Source organism: Topomyia yanbarensis, chromosome 3 (genome assembly GCF_030247195.1).
Source record: "Topomyia yanbarensis strain Yona2022 chromosome 3, ASM3024719v1, whole genome shotgun sequence".
NCBI lineage: Eukaryota > Metazoa > Arthropoda > Insecta > Diptera > Culicidae > Topomyia > Topomyia yanbarensis.
The window spans coordinates 5,082,310-5,105,192 of record NC_080672.1 but is presented as its reverse complement, the minus strand read 5'-3'; the positions used below and the strand labels follow the sequence as shown (position 1 = coordinate 5,105,192).

Below are 22,883 nucleotides of genomic sequence, written 5' to 3'. Positions count from 1 at the left end.
AAGCCACGGGTCCACCTCCGAAGAAGAAAATATATTCGGTCGTAGACTTCCTAGTAGCATGATCGCCGGCCCAATCAGCATCGGAGTAGCCGACAAGTGCCCACCCATCTCCCGCACCGAATGTCAATTTTAATTCCTTCGTACCCTTGAGGTATCTGACGACACGTTTGGCAGCCGTCCAGTCCATTTCTGTTGGTGCGCTGACTTTACGGCCGAGTAGTGACACGCTTGCAGCTATATCCGGTCTTCCACTTACCGCAACGTAGAGTAAAGCACCTACGAGACTGCGATACAATGTTGTGTCACCAAACGGCGCGCCGTTATTTTCTGATCTGGTGTACCCCGTGTCCATTGGTGTCTTGGAACTATTACAATCTTCAAGTCCAAACTTTTTAATCAACATTTCAATAAACTTAGCCGCAGACTGAAGCAACCATCCTTGCGACGAACTTCATACCCGAGAAAGTGTTTGACTGCTCCGAGATTCGCCACATCAATCTCCGTTCGTAGTGCTTCATAAACTTCGATAATGGACGCTTCATCAACGCAGCCAACCAGAATATCGTCGACATAGACGAGCAGAAAGGTAATATTTCGATCATCACGACGTATGTACAAGCAAGGGTCGGACTCACACTGCTTGAATCCCAGTTTATTCAACACCACATGAAGAGCACGGTTCCAGCAGCGCGCCGACTGTTTGAGTCCATATATGCTCTTCTTGAGTCTACAAACGTACTTCTCCTTTCCGACGATTTCGTGCCCGGGTGGTTGGCGCATGTAGATTTCTTCCTCGACTGTCCCATTCAAATACGCGGTCTTGACATCGAAATGCTGAAGACTCATCCCATTCTTGCCTGCAACGGCCAGTAGTGCTCGAAATGTCTCCTGACGTGTTACCGGTGCGAAAACATCCACATAATCCACACCATAGCGCTGGTTAAATCCTTGTGCAACCAATCTTGCTTTATATTTCACGACATCACCTGTTTCATTCCGCTTAAGTTTGAAAACCCATCGTGAACCAATCGTCTTCATTCCATTCGGCAATTGGACAAGATCCCAGGTTAATTTTCTGCATGCGCCTCCATTTCGGCATCCATCGCCTTCTTCCAGTCCGCAACCTTCAACGCCTTACGATAATCGGTTGGTTCTTCCCATTCACACTTTGTAATCCCAACTGCAAAGTCACTATAACGTATCGGAGGGATTCCTCTTGTTCGCCTCGCATCTCGTTGCAATTCTGGCTCCTCCTTAATTGGAAGTTCTTCATAGCCGAGAAATGGATCATCATTAGCGTCGTCCCAACCTTCGAATTCAACTGACGATCCATCGTCATCATCTCCTTCCGGTACAGCCAATTTTTGTGACGTGGTAGTAATTGGGATTTCGATCTCACTTTCTGGTTTTGCAGACGTAACAGATTCGTCCAATGCACAAGTTTGCTCCGATCCATTACCAAGCTCGATAAATTTTACATCACGACTAACAGCCACACGATTGTTGGAAAGGTCGACTAATCGGTATCCCTTATGGTCCTCGGAATACCCTACGAAGGTGAGCTTTACTGCTTTCTGGTCTAGCTTAGATCGCTTCGAATCTGGGATATGCACGTATGCATCACACCCGAACACTCGAAGATGAGCAAGATTCGGTTTACGATGTGTCCAAAGCTCATACGGAGTCTTCTTTACTACTCGAGAAGGCAGACGGTTCTGTATGTACGCCGCCGTCAGTACTGCTTCACGCCAGTACGTTTTGCTCATTCCTGCATCGGCTAGCATGCAAATCGCCATCTCCTGTAGTGATCGATTTTTACGTTCAGCGATGCCGTTCTGTTGAGGCGAGTAGGGCGTGGTAAACTGGGATTTTAATCCCTCCGTTTCATAAAATTCGCGTAACACTTGGTTGACGTATTCGCCTCCACCATCGGACCGAATAACGAGTGGCTTTCTTCCGAAGACGTTCTGCACCCAACGAACATACTGCTTAATTTTCCCAGCCACTTCGCTCTTATGCTTTAGTAAATACACGATAGTGTACCGACTGTAATCGTCGATTAGGGTCATAAGATAATGATTGCCAGATGGAGTTGTAGTTTCCATCGGCCCGCAAAGATCTGTGTGTATCACTTCCAGTGGCCGTGTCGTTTTCCGCTCGGTTATCGGTGGAAACGGCTTCCGTGCCAGCTTACCCTTAAGGCAGCATTCGCAGGTAATACGAGCACCGCAGTCTTGTAAATTAAATCCACATACCAGATCTTTCATTCGTCGAAACACTTCCGGGTCACGATGACCAACTCGTCGATGCCAAGTGTGCTGACACTTCTCGTAATGTTCAGTTCCGACCTTCAGCAATTGTGCATGAACGCGCAGATGGTAAAGGCTTCCAACTTTGTCACCTACTGCCACGATTTCACCCGCCGGACTTACAACGGCACAATCCGATCCACTAAACTTCGCTACAAACCCTTTAGCAGCCAGCTGGCTTACCGAGATTAGACCACTGTCTAAATCCGGCACATATAGCACATTTTTTAGACTGATTTCCACTCGCTCACCTCGACCGTTTTCACCAAACAGGACACCTTCGCCGATGCCGGAAGATTTTGTTTGATTCCCATCAGCAAGAGTTACTTTCGATTCGAAACTTTTGTAAAGTGTCGAGAAGAACGATTTATCACTCGTCATATGGCACGATGCACCGCTGTCAATTACCCAACAGTTCGACTTAATTTCACCAGCCATAAAACAAACAGCGTTGGTTGTTTCGTGCACCTGCTTTGCTTTCGGGTTTCCGTCATTCGGATTCTGTTTTCTCGCTGATTCGCCATAAGCTCCCCTCTGTGCCTGCCACTTTTTGCAATGCTTCCGAAAGTGTCCAGGCACACTCTTTCCGGCTTCTTACTGCTTCCCACGTCCAATTTCATCGCTTTCATATCTAGCGACAGAGATGCATTCTTCTCCCGACGATGATTGTATTCATTCAACAATCGAGTTTTCACGAGCGTAACAGTCCAGTCTTCATCCGCCCGGCTCTGGAGACTTTGCACCAGTCCATGATAAGATGGCGGAACACTTTTGAAAATCATAGCGATTTGCAATGGTTCATCCAGGTTCTGACCTGTTGCCGTCAACTTGTCGAACAATTCTTCCATACCGGAAAGGTGCTTTTCCATATCTTCGCCTTCTGGCATACTAGCACTACACAATTTTCCAAGGTAATGAACAATGGTCGACATTGTCGCCTTTCGTGGTGTTCTTTGAGAGCATTCCACATGCCACGTGCACTGTCCGTATTTTTAACCAATTTATACCGGCTTTCCTCGATGAAAAGTCCAATGTTCGCCCGCGCTTTTCGATCGTGATTTTTCCACTCTTCGGTCACCGGTTCTGGCTTCGCAACGCTTATCACTTCCCACAGGTCCTCTTTTTCGAGCAACCATTCCATACGCTGTTTCCAGGAACCCCAATTGGTCTGGTTAAGCTTCGGAAACGTGATTTTTGCACCATCCGCCGTTTTGTAACACACGCAGCCTCGTGTAATGTTCGCGCACGACCGAGTAAGAAAAAAAAACGACGACTCTTGCAACGGCCCTAATTTAGTTCGTCATTTTTCCACGATTTCCGCGCACCTGGGCCCATAACCTGTGGGCAGAGACCGTACCGACAGGAGGCAATACCGGAATCGAAAGAAAAATGAACACAAATGGATAAAATACCGCACGATAAATAGAAAGAAACGAGTTAGTTTTAGAATCGCGTGTTTACTCTGTTAAGTACATTTCAGTAATGAATGGAATATAAAGGCTACATTTATTATGTGTGTTGTTCGCTGATGTTGGTATTAACCCACTGAAAAGTTGATGCGGGGGGTAAGATACTGGATGGTTGAACCAAGATGTATCATGTGAGCGGTGGTCATTGTTCCCTCCAACACAACCGTCGGTTGATCCCTTGATTTTTTATGTGTGGCCTTGGGATCTCCGCCAGTCGTGGGTGAATCCGTGGTGCAGATTGGTGTTGTCCCTGTAGATATCGATGGTTGGGGTCGGCCAGCGACCCAGCATAGTGTGACCAGTGGACCTCGGTGGCCTTCAGTAGTCTGTACGAGGGGGGTGTAGATGTTCCAGAAGTGATGTCTCTCAAAACTGATAGGGAGTCAGTGAAGATGACTATCAGTGCGGCGATGTTTCTTTTTGCTATTGCCACTACAATGACAGCCGCTTCCGCCGTGAAGATTGAAAAGCAGGGAAATGGGCGGAAGGGAGGGGGGCGCACATAAGTAGATCTCGGTGTGTCGTTGGTATCTGTGGTTGACAAGTTCCCTGTATTTTGCCACTATGGTACTAAGGGAGGTGACAAGTTTCCTGTATTGTGCGGGTGAGACTATTGTCGATGTTCAGTTCGAGATCGTGTCAAGCCCGTGGTCTCACACGGTACACCCGGGCGATCGTTGGGAGGGGCTTATTGATGAATTTATTTTGTATACTGACCACGAAGGTATATAGGATGAATTTGTCACCCGAAGTCGAGGTGGGTACCGCAGCAGTGGATGATGGCGCATTTTTGGCGGAGGTGTTGAAGCCGGTGGCGAGTGCCCATCGGCCGATCGCGTTGACGGTCGACTGAAGTGATATCCGGGTGCGTGCGATCTTTTTTCGTAGGGCCACCCGGATGATCTCGTCCACTTAGACAAATACGTAGACGCCTCTGGGTAGCACAGCGAAAAACAAGTTCATCCTAATAAGAAATATCGTCACTACTAATACTGCACCTTGTGGTACTCCGTTGGTCTCAGAAAACTCCTGGGATAATGACCCACCTATAGAGACCAGGAAGCGGCAATTTGTGAGATAATTTTAGATAAAGGTGCCGTGGTTATCCCGCAGGCCCCATTGTTTAAGGACTTGAAGTACGCCTTCGCATCGCACTGTGCTGTAGGCTTTTGCCACGTCGACGTCCGCTTGGAGGTTTTCAGATTTGGTCTTTTCTAGAACTTTTCCGAGGGAGCCTAGATGGGATCCTGTGCCGATTCCATTTCGGAAGGTCGTGGGTCGAGAAGTTTGTTGTCTTCTGGCCACGTGGTCAATCGCCGATTGACCATCCTTTCCAAGATCTTCGCTGTACATGGGGGTGACATGGATGCCCTGGCCTTTTTTGGTGATAGGTACAACATGGAATAGTTTCTATTCCACTAGAAAGGACCCGTCTTTCAAAGACTCCAACCTATGTTTGCCACCAGCGATAGTGTACTCTATTAGATTACGTAGATGATATAATTCGGGCCATCCGTCCGAAAAGTACTGCCGCTGCCCTCTTTGCAAAACCTACTACAGATTCTGGTTACTTCTGCAATGGCATAATGAACTATTTAATATAGACTAATTATACAACATATTAAACTTCATCAAATAAAAACTACGATCTCTGTTGATACAAAAAATGTCATTTGACAGGTTTCGGTCGCACTAGAGTTGATTTGTTTTCCTCTTATCACAAATGATTACGATGGAGTCCTTCATAACAATCATAACAATGCAATCTAACTCAGGACTTTGATAAAGGACTGCCAAGAACTCTGATAAAATCCGCTCAGAATTCTTTAATCTATTCCCTTTCAGGATTGTGTTGGAATCCAGCTATTTTTACGTTAGCTTGCTCCAACAGGATCCTGAAAAAGATGCCATCAAAACTCAAATTATTGGTAGGGGGATAATCAAAATGCTGAACACAATTCCACCAAAATTGTGAGCAGGATTTTCCTCAGAATGTTTCACAAGACACTTGGAAATATGAGTACGATTCAATCAAAATCCTGAATAAATTGTAATCTTCAACAGAATTCCATCTTGAGTAGGATTTCATCAGAACTCTGAGAACCTTTCATTTGGAATCGTGCTAAAGATACCACAGGCAGTCAGTCAGGATTCTACCAAAATAAATCGGAATCCTCAAAATAGTATACTATCCGAATCCGGATTCCACAATGGTCTTAAGATGAACCATTCTGAGCAGAAAAACGTAGGAACGCGAATAAAGATTCTGTCGAAATACTGAAATAGACTCCATCGTAATGCTAAGAAGGATTATTTCAGGATCCTAAACAGGGTTTATCAGAATCCTGAGAAGCATGTCATCAGAATACTAAGAGAGCACCAGAAACCTACATCAAAAAGACCGAACTTGGACAAATGACATTTGATATGTTAAAACGGCTCAGGGCATTCAAATTTTCTTTGATCAGGGAGAAAGTTTCAAAGACAGCTTAAAATCACACCTCCCACTCCTTTTCACACGGCCAGTCTCTTCTCTCGACTGACACGAAATCGTGAATTTGGTTTGTTCCAAAAAGCTATTTGCATAAAATAAAACGTAAGCTTACCTTATTTCATCAGCGACACGAATTGTAACCCCATCCGGCACCTTCAGCCCGAGATGTGCTCGTATTCGGCAGTTCGTCGGACCACAATGTGGCCATACGTGCGTTCCCGGTTGCATTACGCTGAACTTCACCTGACCTCGTTTGCAGGTTCGTGCTGCAGCAAACTGTTCGACCAACTTGCAAGTTAGTGGTGCTTTAGCGCAGTTTTTATCTATCCGATAGCCACGTAGAAACAGTTCGAACTGTTTCCAATCGCCCGATTCGCGAAGATTTTCCACTTCGTCTTTGAAGGTCCCTGCCGCATTCAACAGTTTAAGACCCTCGTCCCGGATGGCAGTCCACTGTGATTGAATCAGTTCCAGCTGGGAAGCGAATGTGGTCTGCTCAATCGTCCAAAAAGGTCGAGATCGTAGACTTTCTACATTGTACAGGGATCGTTGATACATGGAGAGAAACAATTTCTGTTCCGCTCCCTTCTTATAAACATCCAACGCTTCTTGGTTTCTACCTAACCGTTGCAGAGCATCACCCAAGTGGAAATAAAATCGACCTTCGTTGGTTCCTTCGTGTCCAGTTTCGATTCCTTCCTGCAGATACTGAACCGCTAGTTCCATATTCCGGTCGTGATTTTTGACAACGAATCCATAGTGAACCAAAGCGAATCCATCGTCGATCCACCGCAAAAGTGTATCATGTAAAATTGCTTTCGCTTCAGCTAAACTACAAATACAAAACAAAACAGTCACAACCAATTGCAGAATTTAACAACTCGCGTCAACTTACCGATTCGCCAACAGATATGTAACCGCCAGTTGATTTCTATATTTTGGCACCGAGTCGAACCGTTTGATCAACGCAAAATGGATGTCAAGCGCTTTCAAGTACTGACCACGGAATCGAATACGTTCGATACAGCGTTCGGCCACGCTCTTGAAGGTCTCATCGTCTGTCGCTGGTCCCATCGAGATCACATCCCGGTAGGCTTCGATTGCTTCCCCGAGAACGATGTTACATTGTTCCTGTTCGGCAAGCAGATCCAAGGCGCGGGCTTTTCCAACTAATGCCGCTATCAGGCGGGGTTGTTTAATCAACACAGCCTCGTAACTGGCCAGTGCTTGCTTCGCATTCCGGAACTGATTTCGTTTTGTGTGTGGGTGCGTGTGTGCAAGAGTTGGCATGTGGCACGGGTGTTTATGAACGTCCAATGAGCGGGTTAACAGAACACACCAAAGCGTTAGAAAAAAAAGAAAAATCACACGTTTGGGTTAGTTTTGTTGAGAAAAAAAACTGATGCTTTCACAAAAATAAATGGTAAACTCAATCTTTGTTGAAAGAAGTCAAGTTGTTGAGATTGATACAACAACTTGACATCCGCGTGGGTGATTGTTAAGTTTGAGATTAGCATTTCAGTATAGTAAATTAAAAATAACTAACTTAAACCGAAACAGAAATAATCACAGATCGATGCACTTTCTAATTCTAAATTTGCCGAACTACCTTGCGGTAAACGAGGTTTGCAACTGAGCTGAATCTTACAGCTAAAGATTAAATGAGAAGAAACTCCACACACACATTGTCCATAGTTTGTTAGTATACACGTCTTGTAGTCTTTTCAAACAAACAACTATAACGCAGTAGTCCGTATAGTGTACTAGTTTCTTGAAACGAAACAGTACGGTCTATGGTTATTTTGAGCAGATGATCGTTTTTTTGTTTGGTTATTCGATGTGGTTAGTGTTACGGTGCTATGGTCTTTTGGTCTATGTTTAGCTGTACACTGAATCTTATGGATCCAGTGGCATGCCTGTCTTAGCAATCAATCAGATCTTTAATGTATTTAATATAATTGTAACTCTTTTGAATGAGTTTAGTATTAACTGTAGCCTTAACTGTTTAGTATAAGTGTTAAGATTCTCGCTTTTATTCAAACCCGAATTCCTGTAGAAGTAAGAGAACAAGAAAGTTAAGAACGATAGACATTAGAGAAATTCGAAGCGGAAATCAGTATGCAATTTTACTGGCGTGATCAAGGGGGCCTTGAGAGAGCTATAGCCCCCCCCCCTTTCCCTCAATGTTATGAAATATTTTTAAATATTTTAAATTATAATCAAATAATGGTTCCAGACTAATGTCAGATGATTTCAAGGTGCACAATTTGTTTCATTACACTATTTTTTTAAATATTTTATTTCAAATGTGTGGACAGAAGCTTCTCGGAAAATTTTCCGTTTTCATTAAGTCGAGTAATAGAATCTAAATCTTTAAATCTTACTAAGGATATTTTAGCAAAAAAGTGGTGGCCGTTGATTTTAGTTATATCCGCATTAGTATTCACGTGCTGAAACATTTCCTGAAGGCAACAATGAAGCTTAGTCTTACAAAAGTTATGCATGTAGTTCCGTCATACCAACCACATGGTATATTAGCCTAAACACGTAGTTGAGTTGGATGGTGTTCGAATTAAGATCGTCGTGTGTATGCACTATAGTAAAATCAAGGTACGACTACATGATCTTACATTGCGTACTTGCGATATGGCCAGTAAAAAACACATATATGAAGTTGAATCCATTACGAAGAAATTATGGAAAACTAACATAAAGAAATAAAATCCAACAGGTGACAGCGGCATTGGATAAATCAACCAGAAAACATTGGGAGTAGTCTCTCAGAGCTACCCACATTCCAGCAAAGAGTGGGCTTTCTGAAGTCACACTGCCAAGTTTTGAAGAGGTGCGAAGCTGCAATTTCCGGCACGAGCTCTAAGACGATTTCCGCCCAGAAAAAAACGTGGAAACAGTTCAAGTTCTACATGCATGCCACTTGTCTATCAGAGACGACGACGCGTCGGTACGTTCAACCTGTTCACTGAACAGGTAAGCAAAATCTGACGACCCGAAACCGATTTTCAGTTAAAATAAATATACAGCAGCAGCACACAGATAAATTTAAATGAAAGTAATAATCTTCAAACCTTGAAGTTTGATAATTTGATCCGAACGATAAACCAAGCTAGCATACCAAGCGGGTAAATTTCAAAAAAATTCTGTCTTCCCATGACTGGTTCAACCTCAAACATGCACGCATCTCGTACTGGGCGACTTTTTCTATTTCTATTGAACCAGCGTGCATTGGTGCGGTGTCTATATGAGCTTTAGAGTTGTGCGCAAACGAGAGCGATTTATAATTTTTGAGCGCGTGGCGCCGTACGTCCATAACAGTCGGTCGAACGCTTGTTTTCTTGAGTAGCCTGTACAAATGCTGCTGCACTTTGGGTATATTGGTTTTTTGTGCGTATGTATTTCGTGGGTTCAACGGTAATAATAAACCGTCTACTTTTGCTTCAAAGAAATTGTTTACTCTTTGTATTTATATGTTGAAAACTTGTCTGCTGAGAGTGTAAAATAGACTTAAATTCAAATCAGAGGTTGTTGGAATGTCTCGCGTTCTATTATAATAATGAGCAGATTAATGTTGAATATTTCAGGCCTACGATATTCCACGAGAAAAATATTTTTTTCTGGATTCAATGAACTGCATGAGGCACATTCAAATTTAAAAGAATTGAGGAAAAATCTTTAAATCGGTTGACAAATCTTTCAACCATTCTTACATAGAACGACGATTATTTTTTGGTATGTAGAACATAAGATTCTAAATTTCAAGCTAATTCATATCACGCCAAGATTTATAAGCAGAGTTACAAATATTCGAATTCATTGAATGAAAATTGATCATAATCAACCGCATTCATTTTCAATATTCATTGACGCAACTGAAAACGCCGAACGAACAAACCGCCGAACATTCATTTAGTGCAGGTCATTCGTCTCCGATTATTGCACGAAACGAAGGTGCAGCAAAGTAGGCCCTGGCACAATGTAAGCAATAATTATTATTTTACACGCTGAATGGAAACAGCATCTACGGTAGAGAAGGAAGAATATAAATTATCTGACCAAAAAGTAAGTCCATCCCCAAACTAAACGCATGAGCAATCCGTGGCAACTACGTGTACATGCCACCACATCCAACGTCCGAGAATGGTGTATTCTCACACCGCAGTTTTGGCAAAGGACAGAAACGACCAAACACATCATTTTGTTGGACAGCGATTCTCAGGTGAACTTCGTCAGCGAAAAGATGGCCAACAATCTAAAGGTCAAAGGCAGAGAGCCAGTGTTACAATCGCTGGCTCAAATAATTTTAAGACAACCGCACGTGGTAAGATCGAGGTGAGTCTGATTTCCCATTGCAGCGATTTCTGAGCAAAACTGAAATGCTTGATAAAGGGGTGGGTGTAGCGTAGTTGGTAAATCGATTGCCTTGTACGCAGTGCACCTAGGTTCGAGTCCCGACCCCGCACATAGGGTTAGAAATTTTTCATAAGAGATTTTTCTAACCCGAAGAGGCGAATGACCTTAAGGTTAAAACCTCTATAATCGAAATAAAAAAAACAAAAAAAATGCTTGATAACTCCGAGGGTCGCCGATAGGATTCCATCGAAGAGCATGGACGTCACAAATTGGAACATTCCTCCTTGCCGATCCAACCTTCTTCTGGGCGAAAGCTGATAAGCTGATCAGAGCTGAACTATTCTTCAAGCGAATGAATCCAGGCCACCTCATTCTAATTGAAGGTTTCCCGAAGCTACGTGAGTCACACCATTGATGATTAGTTGCAGGAGCTATCCAACTCGATCAGCAGCTCCTGTGTAATCTTCGCAAGTAGCATCGATTCAAGCTATCGAAGATTCGATGGGAGCTTCAAGAATGTCCAAACACCGCTACATTCGAAGAACAACGACTCACCGATGGTCTGCGTCAAATGTTTTCGAGTAAAATCATCCAAGATTTTCCAATTGATGAGAGACCCACCTAACCAACGAGTTGTGCCATCTTCTTCGTTCAGCTAAATTCGATAACGCTGGTACCATCATGGTAAAGCAGGGATCCTACGACCCAAAGATTGTGAAGTCGTATATCGCAGTATTTGTTTATACGGCGACGAAGGCCGTCCATTTGGAGTTGAAGTCGCATTCCGAAAAAAAACACCAATTTTCGTGGAGCAAAACACGAATTCCATCAACTATATGAGGTATTTCGATCCGAGCAGGAAGTAACTCATATAAACCAGTATTGTCAGTCCAATGAAATGGAATGGCACTTCATCCCGCCAGACGCACCTGAGTTTGGTGGTCTTTGGGAGGTTGCCGTGAAGAACACGTAATAACTGTGCCCATTATTTGGCAGAATCCTATGTCGACGAAAAGTGGTGGAGCTGATGTTTGCCCAGCGACAAATCCTGGAAAAAATTAATACACCTTACTGACTGATTACCCTTTGTGGATTTCAAGGCAGCATTTGATACAAACTGGGGCAGAGCTTTTGGATATGGCTTTTTAACAATCAACTGATGTCGTATGATCAGAGTTAAAAATATTCAGATTCATTGAATGAAAATTGATCATATTCAGCCGCATTCATTTTCAATATTCAGTGACGCAGCTGAAAACGTCAAACGAACAAACCGCCCATTCATTCATGCAGATTTTCATTCGTCTTCGATTATTACACGAAGCGACCATGCAGCAACGAATCAAACGCATCATAGTAGGCCCTGGCACAATGTAAGCGATGATGATTGTTGTTTCATATGGTTTACTGGCATTTGAAAATATTTTCCTACACACCAAAAAAATCTGAATTTTATCGTTGACGTAATTGCAAACATGACACAATTCAACAAACCGTAATTTACGAAATGATGGAACATTACCGTGTTCCATTCAATTTTACATGAAACATATACTTTACATGCGCAATGACAAAAAATTACTCTTCCAACCATTCAGAACAAACGCTGTATGTGGAGTAAAATTACATGATTTACGAAATTAAACGTCATGTAAAATTAAAATCAAACGTAAAACTAAGTCATTTTTGATGCTCGTATATGTCAGGGTCAGGAGACGTAAATTTACACTATTTTTTCTAGGTGTGTAGATAATTAGTGAAATGAATATATTGTACGATATTCAACTGAATGAATAACATGGATATTTGAATGAATATTTTTTCTTTTCACAGCGAGTCGCGTCAGGTTCATTTTCAGTCATCAAAAAAGAGCGATTATTTTTAACTCTGCGTATGATAGGTGTGGGTCAAAATCAAGCATCAGGCAAACCAGATAGACATCTGACTTATCTGTGATGTTATTTGGATTGAAGCAGGACTACTCTTTTGTTCGGAGAAATGGAACATTCATCAAGAAATGTAAAGGAACGGAACTATCATCACGAAATCTACCATGCTCTTGGCTTCACGGACGACATCATCATCATTGGCGTCGGTCGCTGAGCAGTGAAAGAGGCATTCGCTCCTTTCAAAAGGGCGGTTCCGAGAATCGAACTGATTATAAATTCTTACGTCGTAGTTGATATAGATCGAGGCATTCTGACCTGTGTTGGTTCCGTCTATCGACTGCTATGCGTTTTTGAGAAAAGAACTATACTGGGCGGCAAAACGGAAAATGAAAAAGAATGCAAGCGCATATACTACGAGCTGGAACCAAATATACAACCAACAACGACATCGAGAGGATAATAAATCAAGGCAAGGACCAATTTGAAAAAAACATAATGGCTTCAATCACAACGTAATACCGCTAGAACCAGCGATAATGTGGCAAATCTCCTTACCTGCAGTTGACCATACCACGATGCCTGCTGCCAACAAAAACCCCATCAACATGCCCATCAGTACCAACTCTCCAAAGATATACACAAACTTTTCGTATACAGTGATAGTAAAAAAATGATAAATTTACATCAACACCCAAGACGTGCGGTTCGTTTCAAGACCAGATTTAGCAGAAAGCTGAAATTGGCTATACTCGACCACCAGAATAAGCTGTACGCCCACCAAGCAACAAACGATCCATCCTTTTGCTAATCCTGCAAGCAATAACTAATGCTGCTATCTACGACAAAATCTATCATTTCTGGTATAGCTCCGAAGGTGAAATGCTCAATATTGTCAACAATCTCCATAATCAATCTTTTACAAGTATTATTGACCCTCGGCCACAATGTCCAGAATAACCTAGCAGAATTCGACCTACTCACTCGCGACGATCCGCCGATGATACTGTCATGCAGGAAGTTCATCGCACAAGTGTGAAACAACTAAACCGGTTACTTGTTGGAAGATACGATGAGTATACAAGTGAAGTACAAATATATACCATTCAGTAGGAACACTCCAACACAGCGGTTCTCAACTTTTTTCGTACCACAGACTCCTTAGAAAGCTCCCTGGGTTGCTTCGGACCCCCACGGATAAACATCGATTTTGTATGCTATCAATATGTTATTTTCAGTTTGTTAGGAAACAAGACTGGAAGTTTCAATATGCAATCGGAAAATATATTTTTCTTCGCGGACCCCCAGCATCAACCTCACGGCCCCTTATAGGTCCGCGCAGCCCCTGGTTGAGAATCACCGCTCCAACACATACCTTACACTATCCCAGTTGGGGCAGCAAAACGACCAACCAAATAGGGAGAAGGCCCTTGCCAACTATCGGAAAAACGAAATGCATCCGTGAAGCAAAGCGTAAAGACGGGGAATATTTGCTTGAGGGATTAATGCGGAACAAAAACCAACGGAGCTGTGGAGTTTTAGCCACGTGTTAAATGTAAAGAACATACGGTATAGCTTTTAAACACCTCGGTATCTTTAGCGCTGTCTGTTTCAGTTGTTGTAGGAGAATACTTCGTTTCGATATCTACTCTCGATATCTACGATAACAGCTTTTAAAGCCATAACGATACCTCCATCAATTTCTTAAACCACATTTAAATACCATAGGTCGCCTTCCCACTAGAAATCAACCGACCAATCCGACTACCAGAACTCGACCTTGCTCTGTCGCGGGATAATGGTAAATGAGCGGATTCCGACGACATTGGTTATCGGTAAGCACACGAGTGTACGCTTGTGCATCAAAGAATGGCTGGCTAACCCTCTCCGTACAGGCTGGACCCACAGCCTAGTAATCTCATCTGCTGTCTACGAAAGATCTGGAGAGAATAATGAACCGTTGACTCATTCATTTCTTCGAGAACAATAACAACCTCGATCATCGTCAACATGCTTTCTGACGACCGATAAATACTTCGCCTAGTCTTACACGATCCTAAAGAATCCAGTCAGCACTCCGAGATCATCAATATCGCTAGATTTCTCAAAGGTATACAACCACGCCTGGACACCAAGTGTTATAGTACAGGTTGCTAAATGGGGTATCTCTAGACACATACTCCATTTCCTGCGCAATTTTCTAAATAGACGATCGACCCAAATTCAAAATCAACTCGTGTTTGGAACGGATAGAAGATGTTTTCTCAAAGTATCGGATGAATCGGGCGAAAAAGGAAGTACGACAGATACAAGATTTGGAATAGCAACCCGTCGGACGCCAAAGAAAAGAATTTGGATGATAGGCGTCAAACAAAATGTCGGAAAAAAACGATCCCAACACAACACGCCTCCTCAACGCAGAGTCAGTCCAGCATTTAGGTAAGGATAGCAGAACCACTATCGCAAACTTTCGCCGCTTCGTTATAACGTCCACAAAAACCTACTCAACTACCAGAAATTTAGTAACACTTCGCAATTACAGATTTGTACGGAAATACATATTTGGTAGGAACTCTTCTTGGTTGCTATTCCGAACGAAATTTACTTAGTGAACGTCACGATCTTCGTCGACGAGATTATCCTCTTTCGTAACCGCTCTCGCTATTTCCAAACAATCTGCAACAACAAAAATTTCCTGTTTTCCGGTCACCATCTTCCTTGTCGCAATTAATGGAGTGTTCTGCAAACTGCCTAAAGAAATATACATATTCGTCTACGCCGACGATATTGTACTGGTAGTGGTCCGTAAAACGTGGAAGGCATTACGCAGGAAACCCAGACACAACTAGGAAGCGGACCGCTTAGCCTTATCCCATACTATTTTTACAGCAAACGGCAACTTACGGCGGTAGTTTAACCCGCCTATCCGCCTCTGCGTTTACTGGGATTGAGTATCTGTGAGGCTTACAACGTGCACCACTCGGTCGAACACTTTCTCCTTAACCGTTGTGTGTCCGACGCGGTACCCGGGTACCTTTTTAAGTTTCAATTAATTAAATTCCTATGTTTTATCCATAGCTGGAAATTGAAATTTTGTGACATCTTAGAACTTCACTAAGTCAAGCTTTTGGGTTAATAATATTGTTGATATAGAAAGGGTGGGAGTGAGGAGGGGCTCCTGAATTTTTTTATTACGTAACAGGCCGACGTGGGTACCCGGGTACCCACAAAACTAAAATGCCCATAACTAAGGTAATATCAAACCGATTTCGATACTTTTGGCCGTTTTGGATTCAAGAACTCATCCACTTTTGGACTTGGTAAAAATGAATCGGGTTACTTCGTTCGGTTCCCGCGAATCCGGGTTTCCGGAAGCAGGTTCCAGAGCTGGGGTACTATTTGCGAACTTCAATGGAATACTAGCAATATGGGTATCAAAATTCTTGGAATTGCATCAGTAGGCTGTATCTCGTGGTTTTGAAACCATTTGGTGATTTGATCCCGGAACGGACATTCCGGAGCAGGTTCCCGTGGGGCCGTGAGTGGCCATTCCATTCCAAGTCCATTTTTCAAATTGCCATAGGGTCCCGTAACAATAAAAAACAGACTTCCGAGAAAATTTCAAGAGTTTTGATACTCATATTGCTAGGGCATTATTAAAATTTACAAATCACATCCTAGTACTGGAACATTACTCCGGAAAATCCGGATTACCAAAAACCAGATCCATTATTTCGGTTTTATTGTACAGAATCAAAAAGTAGACGAGTTCCTGAATCCAAAACATCTAAAAGTGTCTAAATCGGTTAAAGGAAGCCATCCCAAGTAGCAATTGCAACTTATTGAAAATTTTAAATGTTGCACAACTGCTACACAATATTTTTTATTTCTGGATATATTTGAAAAGAATTTCCACGGGTTTTTAAACTGATTGTGCAACTATATAACTATAGAGCTGGCCAATAGTGTTAAGTATGCAAACATCAATAACAGTTGTGAAACTAATCAGAAACTTTGCTAACTTGCACAAACAGTCTAACAAGTTGCAAATGCCTCTTTGTTTGCATTCCACCCTAAAACAGAACTGTCCAACTACCCAGTGGTCGAAAAATGGCACGGCTATTGTTTTCATTATTTTGCTGCAATTAGGAACATGTTGCACAACATACAAACAAAGTGCGCTTTTTCCATAACATAGTTGTTACCAAGAAAGTTACGAATACTATACAGCAACAAAGCGTGCTACTTGGGATAGTTATGAGCATTTCAAGTTGTGGGTACCCGGGTACCCTCGTTGGCCTGCTAAAGGTGTTTTTTTGTTGGACACATAACTGTTAACTGTCCCCAATACCGCGATAACATTTGTGACACATATGCAATTATGGTAAAGGAAAACAAGAAAGTGATCCGATTTGCGCATAAGGACACAACACCTAACCTAACTTAAAAAAGATTGGATTTTTGTGTTTTCTACTCTTCTCATCAGTAATTGACACCAACTTGCTGTCAGTTAGACGAGAACTCCAAGATGACACCAAATTGCTGCCAGTTAGGCACAAAATCCAAGCAGTTCACACAACTTATCTGCTCATAATCGTAAGTCAGTATGTTCTACGCGATTCTCTATCTATATGGGACTGACTTGCGATTATAGGCAATTATGCGAATTCCCAAAACAATTGACCGTTCGTTTAGTACCTTTTCACCCTCAATTATATCCGAAAACGTAGCCCAATTAAACTCACCTCCTCGAGCTGTCGATCAGCTTTACTCAGCTCTTCTGCGTAGGTTTGAGGTCTACTAGGCCTAGAGGGAATTTCTAGCGAAATGTGTCCAGAAGAGAAAAATATTTTGTTAAGTTAAATGAAAACATGCGCTTAACAAGCAATGGGTTGATATTCACCGCACTATAAAACTACAATGAAATATTACTACAGAATCACATAAAAATGAAAGGCGCAGAATGATTATAATTTGGCAGGCGAACGAATGTTTAGCTCAAAATGATGGCACGTGCGCGCTCACTATTCTACCATCGATTATTCTAGGCGTAGATATACTTGTCCAACTGTCGTCGGGATCTTCCTGCTCTACTTCGGGAACCTTTTCGCTCTCCAGTTTGCCATATTTTTCCTCCAACCTTCTCATCAGGTCTGAATCATCAATGTCCGAAACGTCTTCCTGAATCTCATCCGAATAAGATTCCTCCTCTTCATCGGACGGATACTGCCGAAGCAGTACGGAATTCAGTTCATCTTCTTCTTCATAGCCCATCTCATCCTCGAACGATTCATCGGCACCGTAGTCGTCATCTGGTATGAATAGATTCTCTTTGCTTCCATTGTCTACTGGTTCCGGCAGATCCGGCAGCAATTCAAGTGAGTCTGATTTCACGACACCGCTCGATTCATCGGGCAGTAAAAACTCAACGCGTTTCTCCTTCGTTCCCTGACTGGTTGTAGCAACTGGATCCGGCGTGATCGGTGGAGTAACAGAAGGAGGAATGGTTGAGGTAGTACAAATGTTGATGCTTGCTGTGCTAGGTTCAGGAACGGTGCAAGGGTCGGATTTAGGTGCATGGAGGGGTTCACAGGGTGGTGAATGTATTTCCGAAAGCATTGCTTCAAGGACAACTTTGGCCTCACCTTTCTCCGTGGAAGGTTGCATGTCATCAGCTGTGATAAAGGGATCCTTGTGTAAGCCGTATATCAGCATGTTGACAGCACCCTTCGGAGGTTTCTTCTTCATCAGGGGGGACTCTTTGTAGACTAGTGGGGCGTTGTTCTTCGTTGGTGGCGGCGTCGGTTTAGTTATGGGGGGAAGTGGTTCAGTGATTTGAATGGGTTCCGTTGGCGTGGTGGAATCAGTCTCTGTCGCATTGGAACGATACATTGCACTGAACTCTTCGAAGGTGGTCGGCACAAAAGTACCGATTTCACGTTCCTGTTCTTCTAATTTGTGCAAATCCTGATCTTGTTCGTATTCCTGTTCCTCTTCTTCTTCGATTTCTTCTAGCTCATCTATGTATTCTTCTTGCTCAAAATCGTAGTCCTCTTCTCCGGAGTAGGAGACTTCTTCCGGATATTCGTTAACTATTCCGGAAAGAAATACAACTGTGTTACGAGAGTAATTTCAGCGGATTCACAATAAAATGCTTACCATTTTCTTCTACAAGTTCACTATCACCATGCTGATCGACTCCAATGTTTACAAAATCTTCAATGTTGACCGTTGATGGATCGAAATCTTTTGTTTGGTTAACGAATTGCTCAATAATATTGACGTCTTTTTTCGTGGCCGCACTCGTAACCTTCTCACTCTTTGTCAATATTTCCTCCGAATTGGAAACTGTAGAGGTTATTGCTGTCGGCTCAGAGCGTTCTTAAATAATTTAAACAAAGCCAACCATTTTATAAATGTGAAACTCAAAATCGTGAGATGTTATTCACGGCAGTTCCATGCAAGCCCACTAGTGCACTACCAGTCGCTTTTTTACTACGAGCCAGCATCCTACTCAGTAAGTCAGTGTGGCTCAGCTTTGTTATCAAAATAACATGTAAAACTTTTTTTTGCTAGATACTATTAGAAATATGTGTGAAAACATTTAACAACCGGAAAGTGCAATTTATTAGCAGAATAAAAGGTGAGGTGAGTTACCAACAAATTGGTTTAAAAAATCGATTGAACGGTTCAAAATTAAAGAAACCAAAGACATTGTGTTAGGCCATGCGACATTCAAGAAATAAATAGAAATATCTCTTCAGCAAAATTAAACTAAACACATAGAATTAGAGTAATCATAATTGAACGAGCTGCACGCCTAACACTCACTATATGACGCTGCCGGTTCCGACCGAGAGGGACCACGCGGAGGCTTCAACAGGAGATGGACGGCGACGACGACCAGCGCCGCACCGACAAAAAGTTGAACCGCAACTGCAAAGGCGGAATGTGCCGTCAACAAAATAATAACCGATAATAGGTTTTGTTTGTGGAATTTGTTTGAAATTTCGACTGACTTCAATGGTATTGTAAACAATTCTAGTTCACACGGATAAGCAATAAGTTGCACTTTCTTCAAAAAAATGTGTGAAACGGTGAAGAGTGAATATGTGATTCTGTAGCAACTAAAGTGGCGATACGAAGCAGTGTCGTTTGTTCGCATTTTCGTACTGTTCTCTGTTACAGGATACTTACGAGATGATTCTTCTCTGGGATCCTCCTTTTCTTGCTCCTTGCTGATTTGGTTTTTGAGCTCCTGCTCTTTTCTCACCTTAGCGAGATATTCCTCCTCCCCACCGTCATTATCGACGACGTTTTCGAAAACGTCATCGTCATCATCATCATCATTATTAGCATCATTATCGTCTTCGTCATCACCATGATTGTCTATATTATCATTGTCGTCATCAGCTTCATCATCAGCTGGTACGACCTGTCCGGCGTCATCATCGTCATCTTCATTGTCGTTGTCGTCCTGCGAAGTGAAACGAAGGGATTCAAATTAAGCCATTACAAATATTTTTTTTTAAATAAGCCGCTATAAATATTTAAAAAAAATTATGTCAGAATACTACTTTTTAATGCGGAGGTGGGGGTGCCCAAAAAAAGTTAATTTTTTTATTAAAACAATAGAAGTTTATTCACTATTCTACCAGAGCTAGGGCAACACATGAGCTAGGGACAGCTTTTATTGTGATGGGCGATATGCAAAGGTGCGTGATCGGTTGGTGGCCGATCGACGAAAGAATGTGTAGGTTAATTATCAGGGGCCGTTTCTTCAACATCAGCATAATAAACGTGCACAGCCCTCACTACGACCGCTGCCCAAGCCACAACGTCAAAATCATCATTGGGGACTTAACCGCTCAGGTAGGCCAGGAAGAGGAATTCAGACCGACGATTGGAAAGTTCAGCGCTCACCAGCTGACGAATGAGAACGGCCTTCGACTCATTGATTTCGCCGCCTCCAAGGACATGGCCATTCGTAGCACCTTCTTCCAGCACAGCCTCCCTTATCGTTACACCTGGAGATCACCTCTACAGACGGAATCGCAAATCGACTACGTCCTGATCGATGGACGGCACTTCTCCGACATTATCGACGTCAGGACCTATCGTGGCGCTAACATCGACTCTGACCTGGTGATGGTTAAATTGCGCCCGAAACGATCCGTCATAAATAATGTACGGTACCGACGGCCGCCTCGGTACGATCTGGAGCGACTGAAGCAACCTCGAGGCAGCGTAGCCGGACGAGGGAGAGGTCGACGTGGCTCCTCTAAAGGACTGCTGCAGAACAGTAAAAGTAGCCATCAACAACATAGCTGAGGATATTGTCGGATACGAGGAACGGAGACGACGGAACGATTGGTTCGACGAGGAGTGCAGAGCGGTTTCGGAGGAGAAGAATGCAGCGCGAGCGGTCATGCTACAGCATGGAACCCGACAGAATGTGGAACGATACAAACAGAAGCGGAGGCAGCAGACACGCCTCTTCCGGGAGAAAAAAAAACGTCGCCTGGAAGAAGCGGAGTGCAAGGAAATGGAACTGCTGTGCCGTTCTCAAGATACACGGAAGTTCTGCCAGAAGCTCAACGCATCCCGCAAGCCGAAATATGTAGGGATAAGGACGGGAGCTTGCTGACGGACAACCGTGAGGTGATCGAAAGGTGGAAGCAACACTTCGACGAGCACCTGAACGGCGAGGAGAATGTAGGTACAGATGACCAAGGCAACGGAGGATTTGACTACGTCAGTGCAGTTGAGAACGGGAATGAACCAACTCCCACGATGAGGAAAGTTAAGGATGCCATCCAACAGCTCAAGAACAACAAAGCAGCTGGCAAAGATGGTATCGCTGCAGAACTCATCAAATTGGGCCCGGAAAAGTTGGCCACTTTTCTGCACCGGTTAGTAGTCAGGATCTGGGAAACCGAAAAGCTACCGGAGGAGTGGAAAGAAGGGTTAATCTACCCCATTCAAAAGAAAGGCGACCATTTGGAATGTGAGAACTTCCTAGCGATCATCATTTTGAATGCCGCCTACAAAGTGCTATCCCAGATCATCTTCCGTCGTCTATCACCTAAAGTAAATGAGTTCGTGGGAAGTTATTCATCGATGGCCGGTCTACAACGGGCCAGATCTTCACCGCACGGCAAATCCTTCAGAAATGCCGTGAATACCAGGTCCCAACGCATCACCTGTTCATCGACTTCAAGGCGGCATACGACAGTATTGACCGCGTAGAGCTATGGAAAATCATAGACGAAGACAGCTTTCCCGGGAAGCTGATTCGACTGATCAAAGCAACGATGGACGGTGTACAAAACAGCGTAAGGATTTTGGATGAACTTAGGGTTTTTTATAGTACAGTTTGAAAAGATTGTAATGCCCAGCCTATATTTAGCTCCCATCTCAATAAACCATGTCGCGATCTACTCGGATAGTTAATACCCGGCGATGAATCAATCAACCGACTGAGAGTTTCTCGTCGGCAGAATTTCTCCCCATACCGATGCCCATTGTGTGAGCGATTCAGCACCCAGGTGTCGGGGAAGGTTCGATGCTTCCGGTTCGCCACGACAACCTACTTCCTCCAAACTCGGGGGCGTCCGGCGAGATAAAGTACCACCCGATTTCTCGTGTGTGGCAAACTGCTCGATGCGTTGAATCGCTTGCTGATCACAAAACTAGTTGTAAAACTCGTGCATCTCGTGGTTTCTTCCTTAAAGTTCGTAGCGTTGACGTAATGCAATTCTTGAATGCATCCTCTGCGACTGATGAACCTTTTCAGGGTGCCAGAAAAGCGTCAGTAGCAATGCAGACATACACGGCTATATAAACCTTTACAAAGGTGGGTAGTCGCGATCCTTGTTTGACCCAGAAAGGACCAGCGAACTCGACGCCGGTGAATGTGAAGGGCGGTGACGGAACAACTCTTGCTGAGGGCATCTCACGCAATGCCGCGTGATTTGCCTAAAGTGGATCGAGCCTTAAGTAGCCAGTATCGTTGCCGAATGGCGTTCATCAGCCCCCTTTGACAGATATAAAGTTACTTGACGGGCAATTCACGGATCATCAGACGCACCGGAGGCTCCTTGTCCGAGAGGATGTTGGCTTTCGAAAGGGAGTTGTGAGTCCGTTCGTCTTAGAAGACTGGTCGGAGGTTGCCAATCATTTCACAGGGTTGTTTGTGTATAACTCGCTGAATTTCGTCCTCCAGGTGGACGATCTGTATCACTTTGATTATAGCCTCCTTCGATTTGTGCAACTTACGGGCGGTCAAATTTCGATGAGTTTCACGTCCGGTAGGTTTTCTTCTACCGAAGCTGTCCATAAACCGCAGGGCGTATCC

At 43.4% G+C, this 22,883-nt stretch overlaps 1 protein-coding gene across 7 annotated transcripts in view; it reads right to left on the bottom strand.

The window, feature by feature from the left end:
- LOC131693817 (aspartyl/asparaginyl beta-hydroxylase) overlaps positions 1 to 22,883 on the bottom strand; it is a 57,460-nt gene that overhangs the window by 10,931 nt on the left and 23,646 nt on the right. For 4 of the 7 annotated variants that reach the window (XM_058981962.1, XM_058981964.1, XM_058981965.1 and 1 more), the window contains 8 exons: positions 19,724 to 20,003; positions 19,358 to 19,462; positions 18,686 to 18,907; positions 18,172 to 18,618; positions 17,587 to 17,991; positions 17,272 to 17,345; positions 7,168 to 7,517; positions 6,385 to 7,104 (listed from right to left, as the gene is read on the bottom strand). In XM_058981962.1, coding sequence (XP_058837945.1) covers positions 6,385 to 7,104; positions 7,168 to 7,517; positions 17,272 to 17,345; positions 17,587 to 17,991; positions 18,172 to 18,618; positions 18,686 to 18,907; positions 19,358 to 19,462; positions 19,724 to 20,003 — 2,603 coding nt within the window. Of the gene's footprint in view, positions 1 to 6,384; positions 7,105 to 7,167; positions 7,518 to 7,560; positions 8,323 to 17,271; positions 17,346 to 17,586; positions 17,992 to 18,171; positions 18,619 to 18,685; positions 18,908 to 19,357; positions 19,463 to 19,723; positions 20,004 to 22,883 lie in introns of those variants that run through there. The other 3 variants (XM_058981963.1, XM_058981968.1, XM_058981969.1) reach the window with 3 other exon arrangements.